At 36.5% G+C, this 21,114-nt stretch overlaps 1 protein-coding gene across 1 annotated transcript in view; it reads left to right on the forward strand.

Moving 5' to 3' along the window:
* TTN (titin) overlaps positions 1-21,114 on the forward strand; it is a 238,200-nt gene that overhangs the window by 128,364 nt on the left and 88,722 nt on the right. Inside the window, 27 exon segments of the mRNA XM_042779450.1 lie at positions 18-116; positions 1,048-1,131; positions 1,624-1,722; positions 2,251-2,325; positions 3,265-3,345; positions 4,463-4,567; positions 5,543-5,602; positions 5,926-6,006; positions 9,795-9,845; positions 10,041-10,046; positions 10,488-10,883; positions 11,074-11,349; positions 11,560-11,835; positions 11,982-12,121; positions 12,583-12,709; positions 12,796-13,059; positions 13,167-13,433; positions 13,562-13,825; positions 14,350-14,489; positions 14,628-14,754; positions 14,866-15,132; positions 15,218-15,484; positions 15,940-16,206; positions 16,293-16,432; positions 17,373-17,499; positions 18,236-18,378; positions 20,266-20,389. Coding sequence (XP_042635384.1) covers positions 18-116; positions 1,048-1,131; positions 1,624-1,722; positions 2,251-2,325; positions 3,265-3,345; positions 4,463-4,567; positions 5,543-5,602; positions 5,926-6,006; positions 9,795-9,845; positions 10,041-10,046; positions 10,488-10,883; positions 11,074-11,349; positions 11,560-11,835; positions 11,982-12,121; positions 12,583-12,709; positions 12,796-13,059; positions 13,167-13,433; positions 13,562-13,825; positions 14,350-14,489; positions 14,628-14,754; positions 14,866-15,132; positions 15,218-15,484; positions 15,940-16,206; positions 16,293-16,432; positions 17,373-17,499; positions 18,236-18,378; positions 20,266-20,389 — 4,353 coding nt within the window.

Consider the following 21,114-nt stretch of genomic DNA (forward strand, 5'->3'; position numbering starts at 1 on the left):
TACTAATATCTTTAAAGAAACCGAAGTGCAAGAGAGAACTGCCCCAGAAGAGAAAGTGCCTCTTCCAACACCTAAAAAGTCCCAATTAGAAAAACCAGAACTTCCTCCAACCAAAGGTACATATTGCCAGGTGGCATCTCCTGAGAAGAAATGTTTTCTGTATTCTCTCTTTTCTTTGTTCATAACTGAGTCTATAAAATTTGTCAGTTGACTCTAGCCCACCTTGAGAAAGACTGGAGTACAGTCTGTCATGGTTATGACCACTTTTCTGTGATTCTGTGTGTGCTAGATGTCTTTGTCTTTTTATGTTTTATATGTACATTTATGTACACAAAAATAAAAGAAACTTAATTTTTTTTAAGTGTCTGAGGTACCCAAGAAACCTGTCTCAGAGGAGAAAGTACCTGTTGATATTCCTAAAATACCTGAATCACTACCAAGTGAAGGTTTGTGCCACCATAGATTTTACTCTAAGAACAATCCTTTGTCCTGTTCATCCAAGTATAAGCTTTGAAGCAGACATTTTCCTTTTTCTCCCATTGTGATATTTGTATGTTGTTCACTTCATATTTTAGATTATTCTAGTCGGTATTTCATGTATCTGTTAATATATCTTCATATTTGGAAGCAAAATATATGCTCCTGCACAGGATATGGCTCTTTTTAAGATAATATTAAATTCCCACCAAATTGAAGTCTCTCAGAAGTTAGTATTTATGTTGCTGTTATAATCTTAAATTAATTGAGAGCATCAACATTTTTATTCTTTCCTGTTACAATGACTCATCCACAAATTTAATGTTTAGTTTATATTTTATACATAAAAAATTCTGTCCTTCACACAATCCTCACTCATGCTTAGAAAAAAAGCAGTTTTTAAAATCTTTTATTCCTGGAAAGGTAACAGATACTGAGTGGTTGCTTATCCTAATGTGTATTTGTGTGTGTCTGTTGAAGTAGATCTGCTTTTAGTCATATCTGTGTAATTGTTCACGTGAAACAATCTTAAAATTGAAAACTTACACCCGTTGTCAATATTCTTTAAAGAATATGAAATCGTAAAGGAGATTGAGCCTGAAGAAGCAGAAGAAATTCCAATTGTAGAAGTTGAAGAAGCTTTACCAGTTGAAGGTATACAAAGTCCTTCCCTAGAGGCTGCCACACACCTTTCTTTCATTATCATCACGTGCAGATTTTTCTTGCTCTCTCATATTTCACACATGTGCCTGTGTGTTGTAGGTCACCTCTACGTTGTAGATTCTGTGATTCTTCCATTGTTGTGTTCTAGAAATTACTTCTTGTCATTTAATTACAAGTACAACCTGAAGATTATTTTAAATACTTTCATTTTGTTTCTTATCCACAAGAGTCTTCCCATCATTTGGTTTTCTACTTTTGTTCTCGTGTTATTAACACGCTTTTTTAAGTCATCTTGGATGTTTGTATTGTGTGCATGCTATGAAGTAGTAACCTGAGACTCTTTCATGCTCCCATTTAATTCAATTACATTTTTTCTCTGCTTCACTGGAAATGGAAAATGGTGGTCTTTAGGTTTGTACATTACTCTTCACATAACTAACATCGTAGCAAATTTATTCTAAATCTACCTAATGTTATTTAAAGTGCCGCAACCTGAAAAGAAGATCCCCGAAAAGCGAAAGCCACCACCACCACCACCTGCTCCAACAGAGGATATTAAACTGGCAAAAGATCTACTTAAAGGTATAATCATCTGAAGACATAAATAATGGTGGAAACTCAGTCTTTTAAAATTATACTGATGAACCTTGAAAAGCATGCTTTTAGACTATAATTTTGTGTCTTTTTTATTTCTTTTCTAATATACTATACTTTAATGGTGCGTCTCACTAATGCTCAATCCATCATGAATTATCAGCATTTACATGGGTTCTTTTCAATAGTTACTGGGAAAAAAAAAATTTAAACCATTTTAATCAATTTAACACATTCTTCTATCCTTAACATAATTCTCTCTTTAACATATTCTTACAAATGAAAAGAATCCCCAGCAATGATTTGCTGGTATTAGATGAACGTGGATTTCAAATCAATTGTGCTTCCTACAGATCATCTGACTTTTGAAGCAGTTAATCAGCAAGGATCTTAGCTTTGCAGCTTTTGTCCTTCTTTTACATCAATACTATTAATGAGGTGTTTGGATTTTTTAGAAAACTCATTTCTTTTTGGAGTCTAATGTGTGTTGTAAAATTTAAATAATTTTCTTTAAAGCTCCTGAGGCAAGGAAGAAAGTTGTGCCTGCAAAACCTGTTGAGTCTCCAAAACTGGAACCCCCACCTGCTAAAGGTATCTAGCTAATATAAGAATCTAGCTTAAAATAAACCTCTCATGATCCCAAAGTTGTAGTTCTCAGTATCTTCTTGGTTTTTTTGGTCAAATATGTTAAAACACTGTCTATGTTTGATTATGCTCAGCATGCACTCCTGTCTTGGGCATATATGTTTGTGGCATATTTATGTCCAGATGTCCAGTTTAATCACCCATCATACAATCTGTGAGATGATCCATGTGTCAAAAAGGTAAAAGAGTGAGAGAGGGTTTTATGAGTTTTATCACTTGTGTAAGTGGTCACTTCGGTTTTCTGCTTGGCTAGAAATAAAAATAAAATACTCTTTAAATGTATACACCATTGTTCCAACATACTTAGTTTATTATTTTTCTGAAATGTAACTTATTTTTGTGGGAAGACACTTGGTAGAAATGGGAAAGAATAATGTATTGAGCAAGCCATTTCACGTATATGCCTTTGTATTATTCGTATGTACTGGAGTTTAAGATAAACTGAGCAGCTATGCAGTGGACATTACTTCTTAATGCTGTTCCAAGTTTAGAGATTAAAGTGGATCCTTACGAATATCACAGACAGGCACTCATATGAATAGATATGTAACATAAGCCTGTAGTGAAAGAGGACAAGGAAATAAAAATGTTATGATGACGATTCTTCTAGAATATATGCCCTTTATAGTTTTCGCAAAACATACTTCTCTTCTGTTGATTTGTATGAAAACTTTCTCTTTATATATAAGCTTAAATGATGTCTGTATGCTAATTATACAGAAAATATATTAAAGCTATTGGCTTCAGTAGCAACAGTTTTACCTTTGATTATAATATTCCGTAGTGGACTAATATTTGATTTGTGTGTTTGACATTGCTAGTTGTTGGTTAACTCCTACTGTTATTATGAACCTGTAATAAAATCTGGAATAATATTCTTTTAAGTGCCTGGACTTGTAAAGAAACCTCGCAAAATAATTCCTGAGCCTACTCCTCCACCAAAAGAAGAAGTTGTTCTGAAAAGAGGTATAGTAACTTGGCTCTGTTTTTGAAAACCCAGCATTTTAACTGCCTATTCCGCTAAGTAGAATTGTTTAGTGTATGTGTTGTGGAACACTACGTGATCAAATACTATTTGATGTCTGTTTCTTGGGAAAAGCAGTTGTGGTTGCAGGGAGGAAGGGGGTGTAGCCTGAAAGTCTCTCAGATGGAAAGCATCTATAATGAAAACACAGCAGAAAATGAAAATCTAGTTCCCCATCTCTCTGTGTTCCATTTTCCTTCTCTCTTTATACTAGAGTTGAGAGTCCTCCACTGCCCACAGTGTAAATGTTATTAAAGTTACATGTGTAGTCTATGTATTCTCTTTTATGGTTTTCCTAGAAGTACCACACAGATCACAGAACCCCACGGTACTACTGCACATCAGTCCCATTTCCTGCAAAGTCTGGGACATTCTGAATCAATTCATGCTCAACTATTGCTTAGAAAAATGAAACACTAATTCCAATTCTCTTTGAAGTACCACAGAGGGATGATTCATGCCTGTGTACCTTGTACCTTCAAATTACAGACAACATAATAAAGTATAAGATTCCATTTTTCAGATGACAGTGTCATTACGTACCCGAAATGGAGAACTGAGAGGACAAAACCAAGTTAAATCAATAGAATGGAAAACAGACATTGTATAAATTTGAGCTCTCCAAATCCAGTACGTGGGGATTTAGTATTGTTCTCTCACTGGAGTCAGTGGGAGTTTAATCTATAATCGTGCATTGTGTCCCTAAAAGTAATCTCTAACTACAGTTAATAATTCAAAATTACATATAGCAAGTCATCATTTAAATAAGAGAATAAATACATAATATATAACAAGAAATTTTATTCTACGATAGTTAACATTAAAATCTTTTCTCTCAGATGGACTACTCTTAATAAAACTGTCTTTTTTCCTTAGTTGACTTGAATTTGAAATGACTTTCAGAATAGTATCTTGAATAGTTACACAAACCTTCCGTTTCTATAGAGCTATATATTTTCCTGTTTCTATATGATTGATATTTTCAATCTTTGTCTTGTTCACTGTCTTATTCTTCTGCTTGCCTGTGCTTTTAAAAATGAGATTTCTTTTCTTTTGAAGTTCTTAAAAAGAAACCTGAAGAGGAAGAACCTAAGCCAGAAAAAGAGCCTAAACCAGAAGTTAAACCAGTACCTACACCAGTAGAAAAAATTAAGAGACCTGAAGGTACTAGAATACTATCAAATCTATTTATGAAATTATATATACTTTTTTAATCCCCCCATTAAGTAGTATTTTCTTAAGTTGAGGAATGAAATTGATATCTTAAATGATAATTTGCGTTGGCCTAATTGCACAATTTAAGTCTTAGCCAGAAGCACAACGAAGTTTGACATTCACATTTGGGTCTGAATTCTGCATTTTGGGTTTCTCAGTCTTCATTGTGTATAGAAAAGAGCATTGCAAATATTTTATATAATACTGATAAAAATATAACTACAGCAAAACAGTTAATCCAAGCATTCTTATAAGTAATATTTTACAAATATGTGTCCTTTTGCCCATTTATAGTTTCTAATTTATTCCAATCTTACTCTAAGAAATATATATTCCTAAAGCTGAACCTCTGAAACTGTTTACATGTAAAAGCAATGAAAGCTGTTAAATATACTTGAGGATATTCTGTTTAGGGATTTAAGGTGTTTTAATATATCTTTAAAAACAAAAATATTATTTTAAAGTCCCAGAAGTTCCTACGAAGAAAACTGAGATACCTACCATAAAAAAAGAGGAGAAACCTGTGCTTGAACCACCAAAAGGTACAAACGTGTGGTGCTCTTTTTCCTTTTTGCAGCAACTAAACAATATTCAGTGCTGAATATCATGCTATATTAACATAATGTATCACTGTCCTCCAGTCTGTCATGACTACTGTGTCCTCATTAACCATTTTGCAATCTTCTGGATTTCTTGTTGTCTTTATTCTTCAATGCTTGAAAAATTCATCTTTTATGCATTGTTTGCAATCTTGCTTTACAAGAGTTAAGCTCAAGGTAATTTCTTGCTTTTTGGCCAAATAAAATAGAAACTGATAAATTCTGTCTTCATTTAGCTCTCTCTGTGTTGTTCCTCCTAACTTCTAATGCTCAATGTGATTGCAAAAAATGTAAACTAACCTACTTGTAATTTCTGTGTTTGAAGTGGCAGAAACTAAGCAAGCATCTGTCCCAGTTCCTGGGCCTGAGCCTAAACCTGCAGTAGGTAAGAATTCTTTAGAATACTAGTGAAGCCTTTCTTGTGTGTCTGGTATTTTGTGTTCAGGAATTTCTCACTAAAAGGGTATTCACAGAATCATAGAATACCAGGTTGGAAGGTGACTTCAAGGGTGATCTGGTCCAAGCTTTCTTGGCAAAAGTACAGTCTAGACAAGATGACTCAGCACCCTCTGCAGCTGAATATTGAAAGTGTCTACACAAAGGACTTTAGAATTAACAAGACTAGAACTTTCCTACCAGCTACAAAACATTTTAAAGAGAATCATACTTAAAGTAATCTATTAAAACTTTTTTTTTTCCCCCATATAGCTGTAAAATCTCCAAAACCAGCTGAAGAACCAGCACCCACTGTTACTCCAGTGACAACTCCAGTTGTTGGAAAGAAAGCAGGTATTTATGTGTATTCTGTGCTATTTAGGAGGTTTTTCTCTGACCTACCTAAATACCTTCAGTATAGGAAGAGGGAAGAGCTGTACAATAACTCATTCATTACAGGAAGATTTGAGGTCCTATTCAAGGATCTTGTTATTCTAGATACTGTCACCTAATTTAAAACAAAAACATCTCTGATACACTATGGAGACCAATCTGTGCTCTTTTGTCTGGATGGTAATATGTGTGTCTTTTTTTGTCCTACTATGAAATTTGTGTATTCTGTTGTTTTCTTGATGTTCCTCATGTCCTGATACATGTTTTCTTGTATTTCTGTGTATTTCCTGTGTAGACACAGAGAAGTTGTACATGTTTCTAAAGTACTGTTGTGTTGTTTTGTTTTCTGCTTTTGATTTATCATTGAGGCCCTGAGGAAAACTGACAGTGATGTTGAAGAATTAGAGTATCACTACTTTCGTCTGCTGTGCTTAGGACCCCAGAACAAAGCCTGCTGTGAATAAAAAAAGAGCTGTGATGGTTCCATTTCCTCTGAAACACTCTGAGCCCATGCTCCACCAGCAGAGCTGATGTCCATTCTGCTCACCAAAGGGCCTCATGTTGCAGTAGAGCTCAGATCTTGGGCATTTGAGAAGCCAAATCATTAATGTCTCTTGGCCATTGATCTGGTGGTGCAGTGGCACAATTAACTTATTTTATGTTAGTGACCAGATAGCTGTAATTTTCCGCTACTTTCAACCTAAACTGGATTTAATTTGGTGGGCTAACAAGACACTACTAACAGTGGTTTACTTAGGTTTTCTGTTCATGTGTGCTGTTCTTACCTTTCTTTTGTGGTTGTGTTATAAGTTTCTGTTGTGCAGAGAGAAAGTGTTCTATGTTCACTTTGTTTCAGGTATAGCTGTAAAATTTGTCTTAAAATGTATTGTTCCTGATTCTTATTCTTATGGATTTTTACTCTCTAAATTACCTATGAAACTCTGTAGCTGCAGAAAAACCTGATGCACCATCTGTACTAAAGCATAGAGATAAAATGCCCTCAGTGGAAGAAGAAAAGCCTGAGTCAATTGTGTTAAAGAAGATTTTGGTTGAAAAAAGCTTGCATGTAAAAGAGAAAGTAAGTCCTAAGGAGACACTTCCGGCCATAGAGCCACGTGAGTATAAAATCTCACTGGAAACAGCTGGTGAAATACTGAATTCGGAGACAGATGAGCAGGAGAAAGTATCTCTTAAATATTTCGTCCTGGCTTCTGAAGAAGAAGAGCCAGAAATGGCACCTGTAGTTTCAGGAAAGCCTACCCTTACAGGTGAGGAATTAGAAGTTGAAGTGGATCGCATTACATACACAAAGGAGGAACTACCACTACCTGATGAGGAAGTGAAATTGATTTCTGTGACATCTGAACATGTGGAAAGAGGTTCTGGAGAAGAAAAGGAAGATGAAATTAAATTGATAGTTCATAGGGAAGATGCCATAGAGAAGGTCTCTAAAAAGTTTAGTGTTCTTCATGAAGGAAAGATTCCCGACCACGAAGAAGAAGAAAAAATTGAATCAACTTGTGTACCTAAACCCAGAAAGCCATCTCAGTCCAGGGACCAGAAAGGACTTCTAGGAAAAGAGAAAAAATCAAAAATAAGTTTACAACCTGAAAAAATTCACATTAAAGATAAAACTTCATTTGTACAGGATACCGTAGAGGCAGGCACAACTGAAACTCCTCAGCTTAGAAATGAAAATGAGAGAGAAGGTTTTACTCCAGAGAAATCTGAAGTTCCTCTTGAAGAATCTGTGAAGGGACATGGCATACAAAGTAAAATTCAGAGGATGAAGCAATCCGGTATCACAGTACCTGAAATTCCTGTAGATAAGATTCTTAACAAAGAAGCAAAGAAAGTGGAAGATATTCAAGATGATGAGAAAGACAAGAGTCTGTGTTTTACATCAGCAGAAGTACATTCCTTAAATCTGTCTGAAGAGGCTCAGCCAGGATTGAGAAAAGATGTTGACCTAGAACACCCCCTTGAAGATGAGGAGGTTCCCCAAGAAAAACCTCACACAATCACTAAACCATCTATTCTTAAGTCAGAAGTAGTAGAGATGAAAGCAAGAGAAGAATATTCTACAGAGAAAGGAGTTCATTATGAGGAGGGTTTAGGACAATTGTTGACTGAGAAACCACTCCTAAGTGATAAAAAATCAGGCAAGAAGATTATACCGGAAAAGGAAGAAAAACCTATCTTTAGCACCCACTTTAAAAAGGGCGAATTTCGACAGTCAAATGCCCCTGAAATTCTGCCTGTGGAAAAACAATTTGATACAGTGATTACAGGAGGAATGGCAAGTGAAGTTCCCAAGGGAGAGCATGAAAAGGGAGCCATATCTGAGTTAGTAAAGAAAGCTGGTATTCAGGCACCACAAAGTCAAGATGAGCAACAAATTCAAGACATTCATACCATTCAGGATGAACATAAAGAAACTCTAGCTCACAAAAGCAGAAAAGATAAAGGTGAAGAAAAGCAAGCTACAGAAGGTATATCAGATGAAAAAATATCACCTGAACATGGCATTGGAAAAGACACATCTGGTACTGTGAAAAAAGAGAAGGGAAAGCTCATAGGCAAATCATCCAGCAAAGGGATCCCTGCAAATGGAGAAGATACTTACTCCTCAAGCACAGGTAAGGTAATAACTTCCAAGAAAGCAGAAGGAGAGAAAGAATACCAGAAATCAGAACCTGCTCATCTGACTGAGCAAGCCACTAGACTTTCGAGTGAAAATAAGAATTTGGATGTACCTGGAGAATCATGTGAAGTTCTGGATGTTCCAGCAAAGTCTCATGCAAAGCGAGGTGAGGAAGACTGATGCCAAATTCTTCCACGAAGTGCTTGTACCATTTGCTTCAGGAGAGCACCACCTGCCATTGTGTTTAGTAACACCATTCACAATTCCATCAAGTCTGTCAGCTGGCTTTATTGGCATTCAGCCACTCTTCACGTGTTTGTCTTACCTGTCTGTACATACAGCTGTGTGATCACTGTTCATTGTCTTAGTCTCATACTTTTCTAAGACTTCATAAATCGTCTGTGTGCCATTGTCTTCTCAGGAAAACTCACATGTTTTTTCCTAGCATTTGTATTTCCATCCACTGCAATAAAATCTGTCCTGCATTTCATTCATATCATTCTCCCATTAAAAGTATTTTTTATATTTCCTTTCACAAAAAGGTAATGAGAGGCCTCATAGCATGGTTAATATTTTCAAAAGTCTGTGATGGTTCATCACAAATTAGGTTACTAACAGAACATCCCTCACTTGTGGTAAAAGTACCACATTGTTCTGAAACATATATTTAGTTTACATAGCTTATGATTTTGTGGCAGTCATTAGTAAATGTGTGTGGGTTTAAAAAAATCGTATAATTTTAATAGGCATTTAAACTTTTTTCGGTGACTGGTGGGTATTTATCAAGGGCCTAATCTTAAATCCAGCATCAAGGAATGACAAAGTTTTACAAATTATTGAGCAGGACAACACATTAAAGAAAAAGGATCTTTTGAGCCTGTTAGACTCTACTGCTGAATATGTCATTCCCACACTTCAGGATATTGAACTTACTATTGAGGTGTAGACAGTATAAATTCTATAAAAATAGAGATATGTTTATATCCTTTCCTCCCCTCCTACATGAAAAATGAAAAAATCTGGTATCTAAAATAAATGCTTCTGTTAGTTTTAGTAAGTATGTTTATTTAACTACATTCCTAATAATCTTACTGTTCTACTTCAGAGGCCAAGCCACCAAAAGAGGAATCTCCGAAGGGTATCAGTCCAGTCAAAGGTAGGATATTACAAGCAATATCTTGTCATGGTTTAACTCTAGCTGGCAATCAGGCCCACACAGTAACTCACTCCCCTATGGTGGCAGGGAGGAAAGAATAAGAAGGGTAAAAGTGAGAAAACTCATGGGTTGAGCAAAAGCAGAGCACACAAATAAAGCAAGATAAGGAATTCATTCACCACTTGCCATGAGCAGGGATGTGTTCACCCATATGCAGGACAGCAGGTTTCCATCCCTTGAAGGGCAAATGTCACAACTCTGAATGTCCCCGCCCCCCCCCCCCCCCCGCTTTTTTCCCCTGCTTTATATACTGAGCATAACACCATAGGGTGTAGGATATCACTTGGGTCAGTTGGGATCAGCTTTCCTGGCTGTATCTCTTCCCAGTTTCTTGTGCACTTCCAGCCTTCTCAGTGGTGGGGCTGTATGAGAAGCAGAAAAGGCTTTGACTCTGCAAGCACCTCTCAGCAATCACAAAAACATCTCTGTGTTATCAAACCTGCTTTCAACACAAATCCCAAACATAGCCCCATACTAGCTACTTAGAAGATTGTTAAATCTCCCCCAAACAAAATCTGAACAGCCTACAATCAAAAACAACTAATCAGGATTAGTTTATTCATTTCTGAATCTTCATTACAGCCAAGAAGACACCTTCACCAGCAGATGCAGAAAGGAGGAAACTCAGGCCAGGCAGTGGTGGTGAAAAACCTCCTGAAGAGCCTCCATTTACTTACCAGCTCAAGGCTGTGCCACTGAAGTTTGTAAAGGAGATGAAAGATATAGTGCTAAAAGAAGCTGAGTCTGTTGGGTCTTCTGCAATCTTTGAAGTCCTTATTTCACCATCCACTGCAATTACCAGCTGGATGAAAGATGGAAGTAACATCCGAGAGAGCCCAAAACACAAGTTTATTGCTGATGGCAAAGACAGGAAGCTGCACATTATTGATGTCCAGCTGTCTGATGCTGGTGAATATACCTGTGTATTGCGACTGGGGAACAAAGAGAAGACCTCCACAGCCAAACTTATTGTTGAAGGTATTCCCTGTTTCAAATTTATCAATAGGCTAGCTACTCCTCAAAGTAGAACTGGTGCTTTGTAATTTTACTGTAGTTGGTAGATGCATCCTTCTGGTTCCCTCAGTCACTACACATATTATATAAGGCATTTCTGCATCACATGTTCTATAGATAAAGGAGACCAATCAAAATACTTTGTTTCCCACAGAACTTCCAGTGCGGTTTGTGAAAACCCTTGAAGAAGAAGTGACTGTCATTAAAACGCAGCCACTGTACTTAACATGTGAGCTTAACAAAGAAAGAAATGTGGTCTGGAGAAAGGATGGTAAAATCATCAAAGCCAAGCCTGGGAAATTTGCTCTGGGTGTTATTGGTTTGTCACATTCCCTCACAGTCACTGATTCAGATGATGCTGATGCTGGCACTTACACTGTTACTGTGGAAGACTCTGAACTATCATGCTCATCTTGTGTTAAGGTAGTAGGTAAGCAACCAAAGTCATGTTCTTTGTTTCTCTCTAGGATATTTGGGCTACTTTAAAATTAGGAAAACCTTTTCTCATTGTCTTACAATTACAAGATTTTTACAGCTATTGAAACTAAATCTCTTAGTTCTTATTCTTCTTTTTTATGACACATCTATTTGTAATAAAAGTCTGCTAAAATGTTTTCTTGTGTAACTTTTTGTCCTGCAGAAGTTATAAGGGACTGGTTAGTAAAACCCATAAGAGACCAGCATGTTAAACCAAAAGGAACAGCCACTTTCAGCTGTGACATTGTCAAGGATACACCAAACATTAAATGGTTTAGAGGAGATGAGGAAATCCCTGCTGAACCCACTGACAAGACAGAAATCTTGAGAGAAGGAAATAAAATTTTCCTGAAAATCAAGAATGCTGGTCCTGCTGACGTTGGAGAATATGCAGTGGAAGTTGAAGGTCGCAGATACCCAGCTAAACTGACCCTTGGTGGTAAGGAAGCTATTACTTGAATTATATTTAATCTCCTTGTAGGCCAATGTTGAAAAACATCTAAATAAACAAACAAAAAAAGTAACCTGAATTATTATAAACCTCTGTAAAAACTTGGTCTACTGTGTTCATTTGTGCATTTTTAGAACGTGAAGTTGAGCTTCTGAAACCATTAGAGGATGTTACAGTTTATGAGAAGGAAACAGCAAACTTTGATACAGAAATATCTGAGGATGATATTCCTGGTGAATGGAAGCTGAAAGGAGAAATCCTGAGACCTTCACCTGTAAGCATCCTTGAACTTTACAACATGATTTATTTAAATAATGTGAACAGGTTCCTTGAATCTTTATGTTAAGACATGTCATTGCTACTCAGTCCAGAATATATGATTGAAAATACTGGTGCTCTAAGCAAGATTATATTTTTATAAAAGCTAAGTTTTGAAGACTTTCATTTTCTTAAGGTATTCCAGCACATAATTCAAGCAATAGTAGAAATAACCTTTATACGTTGTAGGAATGATTCTGAGAGTCTAAAGAAACCTGGCATGCTGAAAAAATGTACTCCGTATTTTAACTATTGAGTAAATTTGTTAATTTTGCTTGAAAAGCAATTTCATGCTTCCCACCTGACTCTTTACCACATATACAGTGTTTATGAAAATTCCTTTATTAAAAACACCTAGCAGCAGGGCATTTGCATTATGTTGGTATTTGTATTTACCCAAGTCTGTCATCTCTCCAGACATGTGAAATCAAAGCTGAAGGAGGAAAACGCTTCCTAACCTTACACAAAGTCAAGCTAGATCAAGCTGGCGAAGTCCTTTACCAGGCCCTTAACGCTGTCACTACAGCTATCCTGACAGTAAAAGGTAGGATGCCCCATGGAGTGTGACCCCAGCTTGGGCAGAGTTCACATGGAGCACATTGCAAATGAGATGTTATCTTTTGCCTCCAGAAATCGAACTGGACTTTGCTGTGCCCCTGAAAGACGTCACTGTTCCTGAGAAGCGCCAAGCAAGGTTTGAATGTGTCCTTACCAGAGAGGCCAATGTTATATGGTCTAAGGGCACTGATATACTCAAGATTGGAGAAAAATTTGACATCATTGCAGATGGAAAGAAGCACATTCTTGTTATCAATGATTCACAGTTTGATGATGAGGGAGAATACACTGCTGAAGTTGATGGCAAGAAGAGTACAGCAAGACTGTTTGTGGAAGGCAAGTGTTTTCTCCTGAACAAAAGAATTTAAGAAAAGGATAAAGAATCTATCTTCCAGGGCTACATTAGCCTTTTTTTTCTGATTGTATTTATGTCTACATTACAGGTGTGAGGCTGAAGTTCATTACACCTCTACAGGATCAAACAGTGAAAGAGGGGGAAACAGCTCAGTTTCAGTTTGAGCTTTCTCATGAAGGCATGCACGTGAAATGGTTCAAAAATGACAAGAGACTTCACACAAGCAGAACAGTTTTAATTACTTCAGAAGGCAAAGTTCATAAACTAGAAATGAGAGAAGTAACACTTGATGATATCTCAGAAATAAAGGCTGTAGTCAAGGACATGAGCACACAAGCCAACCTGAAAGTCTTAGGTACATAAATAATTTAAAACCTGATATAGAATAAATATTAACCATTTTTATAAGTAGAAAATGACAAAATGTTGACATTTTAGTATATTTATATAACTAATTTGTCTTATCCACTATGGCTTTTGTAGAGGCTGATCCATATTTCACTGTGAAATTACAAGACTACAGTGCTGTAGAGAAAGATGATATTACACTGGAGTGTGAACTTAGCAAAGATGTGCCAGTGAAATGGTACAAAGATGGTGAAGAGCTAATAGCTTCCAACAGAATTTCCATAAAAACGGATGGCTTGCGCCGTATCTTGAAGATCAAGAAGGCTGCAGAGAGTGATAAAGGTGTTTATGAGTGTGACTGTGGAACCGACAAGACAAGTGCCAATATCAGCGTTGAGTGTAAGTAATCGTGTCTTCACTAAGGGGAAATCCAAAACCTTTGTAAACCAGTGCAGACAGACAGACACTCTCTAGGAACAAGACCAAAAATACACCTGTGGAAAGCATGCTGTTGTGATGAATGGCTGAAATATCTAGATTTAAAGTGATTACCAGCGACAATATATTTGACAATATATAGGTAGCTGTTACATAGACTGTTGTGATCAGTTACTCTCTCTGTCCAGTTACCATCAAGAAAAAAATCAGTTTAGTTCACTGTAACAGATATCTGGGTTAATTTTTAGGAAAAATATTCTTACCGAAAACAACTGAATTTTCAGACATGTTATAGAAGAAGGTGGTAGACTGCCAACTTGCTGCGTTTTAGAAATAGGTTAGATAAACACTTACTGGTCATAGCATTTGAATGCCCAAAAGAAGGAAAAGGGAGAGACTTAAGATGCTTTCCAGTATTACATTTCTATGGTATACAATTCGTGAGTAAACAGATGCGAACTTATGGTTTTTTTTTTTCTTTTTAGCTCGCTTAATTAAAGTGGAGCGCCCACTGTATGGAGTGGAAGTATTTGTTGGTGAAACAGCACGCTTTGAAATTGAAATTTCTGAGCCTGATGTCCATCCTGTATGGAAGCTAAAGGGAGAAACCCTAACACCTTCACCTGTAAGGATTCTTCTTTACTTTTCTTTTTATTTTTTTACCATAATTTCCAGTAAAAAAACATGATTAATAATAGTGTTTTCTTAGTGGTTTCTTAGAATATTAATAATTGGGGTGGGGTGTGTGTTTCTTTATCACCAGGACTGTGAAATCATTGAAGATGGGAAGAAGCATATTCTTGTCCTTCATAACTGCAGACTTGATATGACTGGAGAAGTGTCTTTCCAAGCTGCCAATGCTAAAAGTGCTGCTAATCTGAAAGTGAAAGGTACAGTCTGCACTTGACCAACATTTCCGTTGTATTTCAGGGCATGAGAGCAAATCTAGTGTCAGAAAGCATGGTATGAACTGATCTAAAAGAGCTCTTCTTTGATTTCAGAGCTGCCTCTTATCTTTATCACTCCACTAAGTGATGTGAAAGTCTTTGAGAAGGATGAAGCTAAGTTTGAATGTGAGGTATCCAGAGAACCCAAGACTTTCCGCTGGTTGAAAGGAACAGAAGAGATCACTCCCGATGAAAAATTTGAAATTATTTCAGACGGAACGAAACATGCCCTGATTATTAAATCTGTTGCCTTTGAGGATGAAGTAAAGTACACATTTGAAGCTGAGGATAAAAGAACAAGTGCCAAGCTAATTATTGAAGGTTTGTTGGTATTTCTAGGAAAATTTTGCATCATATACTTGCATAGTTTATGTTGCTGACATTATGACATTTTATGTTGTTATAGGTATCCGCCTGAAATTCATCACTCCTCTCAAGGATGTAACAAAGAAGGAGCGAGAAACTGCAGAGTTCACTGTGGAGCTCTCCCATGAAAATATCACTGTGGTCTGGTTCAAGAATGACCAGCGATTACATACCAGCAAAGTGGTTTCAATGACAGATGATGGCAAATTCCATACACTCAGAATCAAAGATCTTACTATTGATGATACTTCTCAGATAAAAGTGGAAGCTATGGGTGAATCCTCAGAAGCTAAACTCACTGTTCTTGGTAAGAATACCAAAAAGAATTTACCTGGTGTATATTATTTGGAAGAGTTTTTTTAATAAAAAATAGCAATCAGAAAATCTTGGGGTTGACCTAAATCTGAATTATGATATTGAAAAAATAAAAATTTGAGTTTCTTTCTTGGGTCTTCATTTGCCTATTCATGAAGGGTGATTACAGTAATTTTAAAATTTTGTGCACAGTTAATAAATAAATACTTAAAACAGTGCTCTAAAACTTCTAGAGCATCCAAAAAAAGTTGTCAAAAATATTAGTAATACCCTGAGTTGTTTCTTAGGTGTTTATTGTTTCTTTTTTGTAACAGAACTGTGAAAAAGGACTGTATTTAATCCTTCTTGCAGGATATAAACGGAAAATATGTTTTATGATAGAAACTAGTTGTTCTTTCTGGAAGACTTAAACTTCAGACTGAAATATGTCTTTACTTTTCCTTGCAGAGGGAGACCCTTATTTCACTGGGAAACTGCAGGATTACACTGCTGTGGAGAAAGATGAAGTAATCTTGCAATGCGAAATCAGCAAAGCAGATGCCCCAGTGAAATGGATGAAGGATGGCAATCCAATTACTGCATCAAAGAATGTCGTTATTAAGGCTGATGGCAAAAAGAGAATCCTTATTCTCAAGAAAGCTTTGAAGAAAGACATTGGGCAGTACACTTGTGACTGTGGTACTGATCAAACCTCTGCTAAACTTGATATTGAAGGTATGGTTATTTTAATGGGCTGCTTTGTAGATATCTTTTGGGATCTGCCGGAGACGGAGGGAGTTAATTGCATTTTTCTTCTCCAGACCGGGATATTGAGATTGTACGACCACTATACAGTGTGGAGGTGATTGAGACAGAGACTGCCCGTTTTGATATTGAAATCTCTGAGGAGGGTGTCCATGGCAATTGGAAGCTAAAAGGAGAACCCCTGACTGAATCAGCTGTAAGCTAATATTTCATGATATTTTTTATGTATGTCTCAACAGTTTGCAGGGAGATGGGGTGTGAGGAAGAGGATGACTGCAGCAACTAAATTTGATCTCTTTCTGCTTTCAGGAAGAGTCACTATATTAAAATAGTGGGGTTTTAATTAATAATGTTTTAAATGTAGTACAAGTGTAATCCGAGGTAGCTAAATAATAAATGATTTTTATGTAAAATGATACATTCTGCATTGCTAACAATACCCAACAATCATGTATCCAAAGTGAAAGAACTGGAATTCACTTAAACATAATGACATTTAAACATACAAGCTTCAGATGGCATACTTAGTTTAAATAGATGTAGATCACATTTTCAAACTCTTTTTCATTTCTGTGACAGCTAAAATCGGTGTAAAATGGTATAGAGCTTGATCAAATATTCTAAGCTCCTTGCTGGAAGGATCTGGAAAATAAAAAAACAATTGGAAGGATCTGGAAAATAAAGAAACAATGCAATCACAATTGCCAAGAATTTGGCTTCTGTGTAATGGCGCAAATGTGAATAGTACACAAAGATTGGAAGTTACATGAAAATCACTGTCTGGATAAAAGAAGGAAGGGTCTTCTCAAGGAAAGGTCAAAGCACAAGCTTAGCAATTTCTGGTTCTCTTAGGGGAACTAGACCTCTGACTGGTCTACATATATATTAATATATTGGCTACTCAGCACAGAAATGTATTGCCTCTTACCCTTTCTTTCCAAGAGGAAGCTGACTGCATTAAAGAGAGAGAGTTTGAAAGGACAGGCCTATAAATGAATGTTTATTAGGTGTATTTCACATGGGCCTGAGTTGTGAATGTAGTAGAAGAAAACAGACGCATGATATGAGAAGGGACTCTTTCAGTGAGTAGTACAAACAACTATACTGAAAAAATTATTTCAATTCTGCTTTTGCAGGAATGTGAAATCAAGGAGGAAGGAAAGAAGCACTTCCTTACACTGTACAATGTACGCTTAGATCAAGCTGGTGGAGTAGATTTCCAAGCAGCAAATGCCAAGTCTGGTGCTCACCTTCGAGTGAAACGTAAGTATCTTGTAAACTGAAATTAATTGATTAATTAAGTGAAATCATGGTACCCACTGCCTCTTTGGAATGGGTGGCAAATCTCTATACTGTATTGAACCCACAGCAGTTCAGGGATTAGTTACTCAGGTTGTCTTAATTGTTTTCATTATGGAATGCCCTATGTGTTTTCTAACCTTATATATCATTTATTCATACGGAAGAAGTAAAATTAAGAAGATGGCCTTGAAGACTGCTTCATGGTCTGGCATCATATATGCTGTTATGAAATCAAATATTGCAAGCAAAGATTCTGCTGCATCAAAGTGTCACGTGAGCTGGAGAGGATAGGATAACAGTGATATCTGGGGATAGGGTTAAGGGCTTGATGGACAGGGACAGACTACACGGCTGAAGACCACTTGTTTCCCACTCCAATCCCAGCCCTCGCTATTTTGGAAACACATGCCTTATCTAGCAACAGGCATGCAAGGCTTGGCAAGGAGACAGATGCAGAGCAACTTTCCTGCTGACCTTGTTCAATTTAAAGAAACACACTCTGCAAATAGGAAATTGTAGGTGACCAGCCCTCCCCTAAGAACCCAGGGTGGCCTCTTCTATTTAGGGAATTTAAAGAGCAGCATTGCGATGTCTGGCTCTCTTGAGGGAAGCCACCATGGAGATTAGTACGTAAGGGCAGCAGCTCTCTCTTGGGTAGAAGTGACTAATCTAAAAATTATGTCTTCTCCTTACCAAGCTCGAGTAATTGGCTTGCTGAGACCCCTCAAGGATGTAACAGTGACAGCTGGGGAATCAGCAACCTTCGATTGCGAACTCTCTTATGAGGGAATCCCAGTAGAATGGTTCCTGAAAGGAAAGAAACTGGAGCCCAGTGATCAGGTAAAGAAACTAAACTTTACTTTTTCTCATGTTTCCTCCTCCTTCTTCTCTTTCAAGTCTCTTCCCCTTCTTTATTTCTTATTTATTCTCTGCCTGTTGAAGTACTAAGGCAGAGCAGTATTGTAGTACTGCTGTGTCAAATGCTAAATCATCCCTAAATCAGATACAACAGCTTTCCCCAGAAATTCCAGTGTTCTGGGATGCTACAATTATTTATCATACAAAGGGAAACTAAGATTCCAAAATATCAATCATTACAATACTGATTTTGTACCTGATTCTGTTGGATACTGAATAGTGAGGAGATTTTGAAAGGTGCTAGCAGGAAAAGACTTTTTTTCTCCTGAATGCTGAGTTGCAGTCCAATTCAACATATAAGGGGATTAAGAGGATTCAAATTCCATTTCAGGCATTTGTTCTGGCTATCCAGATAACTCTCTGGGCAGATTTGCTTGTCAAGCACTTCTCACTAGCTATTTTTAACCCTTCATCAAGTGCTGGCTCTTAACTCTGAGATCTGAGCAGCCTGGAATGCAGTCAGTTTAATGTTTAAAGTTAGTGGTAGGGGAAATAAAGAAACATAAATTAATACATTAAGGCATGGAAATGGGTATTACTGGTTGTAAGAGTTCTTTTTTGCATGCTAGGCCTAAAAAAAGTAATGTAAATTCAAGTAAAAGTTGGAAACCTATGACAAAGTAACATTTCAAGGTATTGGATGACCTAGCAAAGTTTCAGAACCTGTAATAGTGCTGCTAATAATACTTTGGTACAGATTGCTATTTCTTTTAAGTGCAATTTTTAACAGTATTTTTCAGGTTTTGCTAGATCTTTCTGAGCTTTATGAAATTTGCATAAGTAGAAACTATTTAATAAAATAAATAGAATGTAGAAATAGGAAAATCAAAACAGATCATGATGGTAATTACAGTAATTAAGGACAGATAAAGAAAGTTGGAACTCAGCAGATGAGTCATGAAATAAACCATTATAATTATTTTTGAGCTTCAGAAGAAAAATATGAAAAGCTATTGATCAGTGCAGTGGATTGATAGTTATGACTACCTGGCAAGAAAACTATTATACATTTGGTATTCTGTATAATGGAACATTATTTTGGTCTATTCTGTCCAAGCTATCATTTTAATTACATGAAAAAAAAATCAGATTTCATGTAGTTTACATGTATAGTCAAAACTGTCATTTGAACAGTTGAAATTTTATCAAGATGAAATTGAGAGTAAACCATATATTTACTCAATATATCACTTTCTACCCATTTAAAATAGCCTCTTGAAACACGTTTACAGCTGTGTTTAAGAGTCAATCTAATTGTACAAGTGTTTCATTTTAGCTGTTGCTAATTCAAACAATTTTATTACCTCTGTGGCTGGCATTTAGCTGAACATTTATAGCCTTTATTCATTGAAGTGGTTTTTTTTTTTTTTACTGATTGCAAAGTAGTATCTGCAATAAGTCGTCACACAAATTAGTCTTTTAGGCAGAATTTTTTACCAAATTTTATTAATAGAAAGTCAAATTAGCATTTCCAGGGAAGTGTATGTGGGGGCTACCAAATCTCTATAGCTGCAAAAGTTTTTATTTTACATGTTTTACATGGAGCCAGCAGTAATGCCAACTTTTCCCATAAATTTGCTTATTTTTTGTGTTTATTAATACCTGTTCAAAATAGACATCATCTTAAGTCAGCCCCAAAATCCTCAAAACTTTGAGGATTGAGCTATATCTGGTATATACAAAAGGAAGTTGACAAAATTTCAAGACAACTAAACTCCACAAATCCTAAATACCATGCTATTTAATGAAATAGTTCTTAAATACTTGTTTTAGATGTTCACAAAGGGGGTTTTTTTTGTATTTTGTAAGGTTGTGACCCGTGCTGAAGGGAGAGTTCACACACTTATTCTTAGAGATGTCAAGTTAACAGATGCAGGAGAGGTATCACTGACAGCAAAAGATTTCAGAACTCAAGCAAATCTCTTTGTGAAAGGTAAGTCAGTCATTTTAATTAAGCCATAGTCAGCATTAATGGTCCATTCATGACTCATCCTGGAATAGGAAGCTAATACACAGTATTTATCAAATGACTGGAGTCGTATATACAATATTCAACTGGTAGATAACTTCCCTGTTTAAAAAGCCACCTACTTAAAATCTTTGCACCTCACAAAAGAGCTGAACAAGCAGAAACACTGGAAATGGGTCAGACCTGGGAGATGAACCAGGTCATTAGGGTTTCCAGGGCTTTGCTGCAGACTTGAACATTCAATTGACCTCAAGAGGCCCCACAAATACCAGACTTTGTGCCTCCCAGTGGCTTTTTCTGTTCTTTTGAATATCCAGTAACCTGTGAGAATATAACTGCACCATCAGTCAAGGGACATTATTACCTTTTCTGTATATCCTCTTGCACTGCTTGCAAGCTATGCCATCATTAAGTAAAAGAAGCGTACACAGTGATCCAGTAATTCAAGGAGAATTTGAAAAAATGCCCTAAGCATTCTCTGAGTTCACAGCATAACTTTAGAATCACTGAGATTACATGGGTATGGTTCAGCTAAAGAAATTGAGTTGCAAGCCTTTATGATGATTTTTTATTAAAAATCCCATGGACAAGGATATAATTGTGTAATTTTACAGTAGGCTGAAAATGAGGAAATTACCAGAATTAACAAAAAATGTCGGTGTACGAAACAAAAAATGTTTTAAGAAGCC

Source organism: Catharus ustulatus, chromosome 7 (assembly GCF_009819885.2).
Source record: "Catharus ustulatus isolate bCatUst1 chromosome 7, bCatUst1.pri.v2, whole genome shotgun sequence".
Lineage (NCBI taxonomy): Eukaryota > Metazoa > Chordata > Aves > Passeriformes > Turdidae > Catharus > Catharus ustulatus.